Source organism: Phragmites australis, chromosome 2, assembly GCF_958298935.1.
Source record: "Phragmites australis chromosome 2, lpPhrAust1.1, whole genome shotgun sequence".
In the NCBI taxonomy this organism is placed as follows: domain Eukaryota; kingdom Viridiplantae; phylum Streptophyta; class Magnoliopsida; order Poales; family Poaceae; genus Phragmites; species Phragmites australis.
Genome location: NC_084922.1, coordinates 30,776,506 through 30,783,370, shown reverse-complemented (window position 1 = coordinate 30,783,370; position 6,865 = coordinate 30,776,506). Strand labels below are relative to the sequence as shown.

General features: G+C 50.0%; 1 protein-coding gene across 1 annotated transcript; it reads right to left on the bottom strand.

Annotated features, from left to right (window-relative positions):
• Window positions 1-2,489: 2,489 nt before the first annotated feature.
• Window positions 2,490-6,597, bottom strand: LOC133908367 (auxin efflux carrier component 3a-like). Its single transcript, XM_062350355.1, has 6 exons — window positions 5,316-6,597; window positions 4,880-5,213; window positions 3,718-3,803; window positions 3,369-3,526; window positions 2,993-3,069; window positions 2,490-2,903 (listed from the first exon to the last, which is right to left on the bottom strand). Exons 1-6 carry the CDS (start codon window positions 6,439-6,441, stop codon window positions 2,834-2,836), a joined length of 1,851 nt encoding a protein of 616 aa, XP_062206339.1. The 5' UTR covers window positions 6,442-6,597; the 3' UTR covers window positions 2,490-2,833.
• Between the last annotated feature and the right edge of the window lie 268 nt (window positions 6,598-6,865).

The following is a 6,865-nucleotide window of genomic DNA, read 5'->3' as shown; positions in this document are numbered from 1 at the left end:
TTATTATTTTACAAATAAACCCTTGTACTTTTATTATTTTACATACAAGCCAATAAGCCCCTACATTTTTCTATTTTTACTTAATAGCCCCTGCCTTTTTTACAAGAAGACCACTATAACTTCAAACCTTTATAATTTTTCATACGAGCTCCATTTTATGTGATTCTTGCGCTCACATGATCCTAGAGATGAGTATTTTCTATTAGTATGCTTTTTATAACGTTTTGCTACTATTTGGTGTACTGTTCTTAGATGTTTGTACTTACTTTTTTTCGATTACGTGATTGAATTATGTGGTGAGCAATATGTGAACTTGCAAGACCAGACTTTTGAAGAGTTTGAGCAACCCGCTGGTGAAGGCAAGTGTCCTTGATCACGTTGACTTCATTGTAGAAAAGTGTGTCTTTTATTTCTATTGCATGCTTGTCAATATGAATCCCATGACTAGGGTTTACTGGATTCTTCCATGATTATCCTTGTCGCCTATGTTGTAGATGGTTTAAATGTTAATTTGTCTAATGGTCTATGCAACATGAACTGCTATGGTAACTTTATCATAGCAACATGGAGACTTATGGGCTTGGGCAAGTGGACCGAAGGTGGTTGTGATGTTATGGTTATCTCTGGTAATGGTTCTCTGGTTGACCTATGGATGTGTTCCAGGCGGTTTGGTTATTCAGGTATTCATGATGCTTAGTTTACCCCTATGGTTAGTGTTAGTCTTGCCCAAGTTGATGGCTAAGGACCGGTTTATGGACATGTAACCGGGCACACCAGCGTAACCACGAGGCTTATATGAGTACGACCTGATCAAGTAATTAGATGTTCTTCTAGTACTGTATGGGCCATATGGTGGTTTAGGGTATGGAAGGTGTCTATGTGGACTTCCATTGAAGGAGTCTGTGTGAACTTCCCTTTTACCTACAGGCACAAGAGGGGGCCTCTGGGGTGGAGTATTTCTCCACTTATATACGACAGTGAAACTTTAGTGGGTAAATGCATGCTGGGAGACGTATTGGAAATGCCTTGTAGTGAGACCCAGTAGCACAATAAAGGAAGTGTGTAAGTGCTTGGTTGGCACGGGCATACGAGAATCATGACTTGTGGGTAAAGTGTGCAACCTCTGCAGAGTGTAAAACCAATATATCATCCATGCTCATAGTCAAGAGCGGGTTTGGACTTTTTGATGATTAGTGGGAGATCATGGTTGGTTGGTTTTGGTATTCAGGTGGTGGTAACCCGATGAGTTGGTAACCAGGTAGTGGGATGCCTGGCAAGTCTGGTAGCTGGATGGAATCTGATGAGCTATTTTTCTTAATATTGGTGTCATCACAAATAGTAAATTAGGATGTTGTACCTTTCTTTGAGTCCTAGCTTAATATGACATCGATGCAATACACCTGAGTCAAGCCTTTCTTGTCTTAAGTTCTCATGTCATACTTTTGTACACTTGCTGAGTACTTTATGTACTCACCCTCCTACTTCTTCCTTTTCAGTAAACTGTCATTCAGACGTTGGAGATGAGATGGAGTTCTTCAACAATGATGACTTCGACCCGGATGCTCCGTACTAGGTTGGCGCTCCCCTGGATGACGCATGTGGATTATGGAAGACACCTACGCCAAATGTCTAGTTCAACGTATCTTTTCTTTAGACCTTCGTGCCCTTATGTAATGAAGATTTATCATTTTACTTATGGCATTGTAATGATTCACTGATGAAATCACCACACATATAGAAACTTGATCCTGGTATACACGTGGAATGCACCTGGTTGTCCCTTTAAACCAGGTGTGGCACCGTATGATGACCCCTTATATATATGGAGCCAGGGAACCCTCTGGAGAATATGTCAATTGAAATCCATTCAACCTTACAGAAACCTTGAGCCCTCAAACCTTCTACATCAGCAACTCTCCACAACCACGTGCAAGGAGCCCCTCGACTAGTTTTAGATCTATCTAGGCTGGTCAAGAACCCTCTTGTAATCAGTCTCGGATATCAATACAAGACAAATAAAATGTAGGGATATTATTATAAGAGAGGTCCGAACCTGTATAAACCTCGTTCTCTGTGTGCTATGTGATTCATCTATAGAAAATATACCCTACTCTAGATTCGTAAGATCGGCGATTTACAAATCATTGATATGTACCCTTCACTTTGTCAGGTGTCGAGCAGACTCATGTCCTCATGGGCCCACATACAGGTCTTTAGAACCCCTTATGAGGATACATTGTCATGACCTCAAGCGGGGATATACCTTTAGGACCCCTGCGGGAGGTACGACTATACAGCTCCTTTGGGGGTGCAGGTCTTCACGACCCCTGCTGGAGGGAGATCGCGAGGATCGCTTGAATCCACGTAGGGTGGGGATATAACCCCAACAATAGACATTTTGCGTTATAAAAATATTTCTAGATAGACTACTTAAATGAACTGTGAGTGCAAAGAGCACGGAAAGAGAGAAGATTCATGGTGTCTAGATATTTTTTCCTCAGAGATGGCTGTTATTGATTGTACTGTTGAACTCATTAGCACAGTAAACAGTTGTCTTCACTACAAGATATTTAATTCTGTCCTGCATTGCAGAGAACGTCATCTATGGTTCATTTGTCTCTATCAACAAATCTCTCTCTCAAGGGTATGGCCATGACTACATATAATCCTCGAAACCCCAGAGGGATTAGAAGTAAGCTACAGAAACTGCATGCCTGGCATGGCTACAAATTACAAGCCTCTAGCCATGCATGGGCCACGCTCGGGTACAACTGAGTATGTCTCTGCAACTCTGTGTCGTCCGATCCGGCTCTACCTCGAGCAGCAGCGTTCCTCATCGTAGTCCTAGAACGATGTAGTAGAGCAAGGTGATCGGAAGGGCTATCAGCATCCCAAAAATTACCCTGCAAAAATTTACATTGACCAGAAGTTAATCTCAACGCACGCAAAACCAGACCCAGAAAAGATCCAGTTTTAGCTGATAATCACTTACGCAGTGCTCAGGATGGCTGGGTGGACATTATACTCCTTTGCAAACACAAAAGGCACAATCCCTTGTGGTAGAGCCGCCTACCAAACGGCAAACGCCCATAAAATATATCAGTGCACAGAACTTTATATAATTCGCAGGGAAATAGTCTGCTTGAATCTAGTAGTACTAGGAGTACAATGTTGCATTGAAGATACTGATAAGCCAGGACCAGGACCTGACAGATCAGAACCGACCATGCACTCGCAGTTGGTAACCCGGACTCCCCCCACGAATTCATGATAACCTCATCTCTTACGAAACCAATGATTGGCAAGAAGAGAACTCGGTTTTCATGGCTAAATTTTAGACTTTTAGTAGCAGGTTAATGCATGGTTACCTGAACAATTGCGACTTGCAAGAGCGTCCCACGGAGGCCGATGGCGACGGACGCGGCGGCCATGACGGCGGGGCCGGCGAGGAAGCGGACGGCCATGGAGATGGCGGCGGCGCGGTAGCCGCACGCGATGACCCTCGGCTGCAGCGCCATGAACAATCCTGGCCACACGAGAGAGTTTCATGTCATCACGGTGCTAGCTCGGGCGCCCACGGGCTAGGGCCCAGGGGTTGCCGCGGGTGTGGCCCTGTGGGCACGGGTGCGGGGGAGACGGATTGATCGCGGAGCGCCGCGGTGTAGGGCTACGGGACGACAGGAGCACAAGGGGTGTGGGCGCTCACGCAGTACTCACCCAAGCTAAACATGGCCATCCCGAGCCCGGCGTCCGAGAGGATGGAGATGGACTTGGCCACGATCGCTGGCATGGAGATGTGCCACCTGCCACGACGATCATGCACCACCCGTTAGTTTATAGCTCCAAAGGGAGTCCAGCATCATCATAGGACGAGATTATTAGCCATTAGGCAAGACAAATTAAGGATCGGTTTGTTTAAGTTTTTTTTTCTATTTCTCAAAAATCAGAATCAAACAGACAGTCTATTTTGACTGATTTCTGACTATGATTTTTAAGAAATAAAAATAATATTTATTATTACAGAAGTTACAAAAGCTAAAATGGTTTTTTGCTGGTTTCTACCAGCAGCAAGTTTCTAAGAAGTAACAACTTGTAAAAGTACAAACATACCATAAATTCTTCAATGACGATGATTAGCGCAAGTAAACAATTGCAGGTCACTAATACACTAACTCCAAAAGAGATGCATCAATGATTGCATGCCGATCAGTGCTCGTGCTCCGTGCAAGCCACCTTCGACTTTTCAGCTCCTACAGTTCGCGATTGGCGCCGGGCGGGCCCGCGGTGTGGTCCGGCCAGGAAGAAGGAGAACTCAACTCAGCCCACCGCCACCGTCGGGTGGCCCGTAAAAGTAGCTTTCCGGTTATTCCCCACCGCGCGCCACGGCTCGTCCGCCGCACAGTTTCGTTCGGTGCCTCCTCCCCCTCATTTAGGCTGGCAGCTACACCGCCCACCGCCACCAGCTTTGCGAGGCCTCGCCGAGAATAACAAATCGATCGATCTCGCTTATCACCAGCACCAAACTGCCTACTCAGGAGAAGTGCTGTTTCCACTGGCCATCGATCCTTGCTGAACACAGCCTCACTGCTATGCAAGCCACTCATCCTAGCTAGCAATTGACAGCGGTAGTCGTCACCAACTATGTGATCAAAGCAGCTCACACCCTAGCATTGATCATACGAGTGAATCGAAACTCCTATTTACACTAGACATCGATCGGTCCTTGCCTAACTGATTGTCTATCTGTCGTGTAAAACCATTCACACCCTAACATATATATATTCAGCTGCAGTACAGACGACTGTAGAGTATAGAGTATAGAGTATAGACAATAATGCGTGAAGCAAGTCACGTGAAAAGGTGTAGACTTGTAGCATACCGGAACGCGATGAGGGACCAGGCGAGGCCGATGAGGCTGGAGTACGTGTTGGGGTTGCGGATGAGCTTGCGCCACACCATGATGAGGATGAGCCGCGTCATCACGCTCGCCGGCGGCATCTGGTGCGGCCGCGCGCGTCCCGAGTCCACGTATCCGTCGGTGCTCGCTCCGTCCACGTCCTTGACGCGCAGCTTGGCCGTGGAGCTGGACCCCAGCTTCGTCAACTGGTCCGGCGCCCCTGCCTCCCCCGCCTCGGCGTCCTCCGCAGTCTTGCTGCCAGTGAAGCTGAAAACCTCGCCTTCCCCCGTTGCGACTACGCCGTTATTCTCTTTCTCTAAAACAATTAAAAGATTGAAAATTTTGCGGAGGTTTGTGTGAGAATTTGCATATGGAACCCGTGAAGTGGATGTGCTCCAGCATTTATGATGATACGGACCTTTGCCGGCCGAGCCGTTCTGCGGCAGGTCGGCGGGGACAACCATGCGGACTTCCTTCGCGCCGCCGTTCACGCCTGCGCCACCGGTGAACACCGGCAGGCCACTGACTTCCGAGACGGGAGAGGCGCTCGAGCTCCACACGAACATGTGGAGCTCCTTGGCGTCATGGTTGGGCACAGCCACAGCTGCCGCAGGTTTCGACGACCGTGCGGACGCCGAGTTCTCGTCGAAGTTGGACTGCCGCGGCGTCGGCCCCAGCGAGGAGTGCATGGAGTACACCTCCGCGGTGCTGAAGCTTGAACCGCGCGCACCAGCGGGCGTCGGCGGGGGCGGCGCGCCGTCGACCATGGCAAAGAAGTCGGCGTGGTCGTCGAAGTTGGAGCCTCGCGGGCTGTGCTGCCGCGATAAGCTCATCGAGTATATCTCCGCGCCCGTCAGGTTCGACGGCCGCGGCGTCACGGCCATCAGCGACTGCAGCGACGCCGACGAGCGCCGCACGGTGACATGCAGCCGCCCGTCCTCTGCCACCTCGGCCTCCGTCTCCGCGCGGCCGCCCTCCAGCGACACCACGTCCGGGTCCACGTGCAGCGACGCGATGGCCGCCGCGGTGTCCGGGAACTGATCGGCGACAAGCATCCGCGCGGCGCGGAACTCGAAGAGGAAGAGCAGCAGCGTGTACCAGATGATGCACTGGAGCACGACGACCTGCACCATGAGGGAGCCGGAGTAGGGCCCGTACATGGCGATCAGCAGCGGGATCCCCATCACCAGCGTGTTGGGCAGCGTGGACAGGGAGAAGAGCGTGATGGACCAGTCCAGCAGCGGCGCGCCGGCCCAGCCGCGCGAGGGCAGGCGCGACCAGACGGCGAGGCCTGCCAGGACGAGCAGCTTCTGCAGCGTGTCCGCGGCCAGGAAGCGGAGATTCATGGCGTAGGGGTCGTTGGTGGAGATGAAGTGGAAGGAGAGCAGAGGCACGGCAAAGATGGCGACGAAGCGGTTGATGCCGGAGCACTGGTCCGGCGTGAAGATGCGCCACCACCGCACCGACCCGTACGCCAGGATCATGGCCACGTACAGAGGCACCATCGCAGTCAGCACCGAGCAAAAATCGTGCCACGATATCATCTTGTCACTCTCGCCTCTGCACCGTGGGCTAACGGAGGAGGGAGAAGGGCGTGTGATTCTGTCTCTGCGCTGCTTCGTCTGCAGTGGAAGGTGAGAAGATCTAGTGGTCCGCGGACTCTCGATGGAGTATATGGGTTACATGCAGGAGCAGGAGTGGGGTCTTGTGAACTCGGCGACCCAGGGGCCATCCATTTATATGGGAGCAGTGCGGAAGGGCTGCGACAAAGGCAGTCTAGATCGGGCGGGGGAGGCTCCGAGAGGGACGCGCAACCTGCTGGGTATGTGCTCCTGTACTCTTATAAAATAGATAAATTATAATATATCTAAACAATTTTTATTATACATCTTATATGATCAAACGGTTAACGATCAAAGTTTGATCTCTTGTCTCCTTATCTCTTAATTGTTTGGAAACCTCAACCAT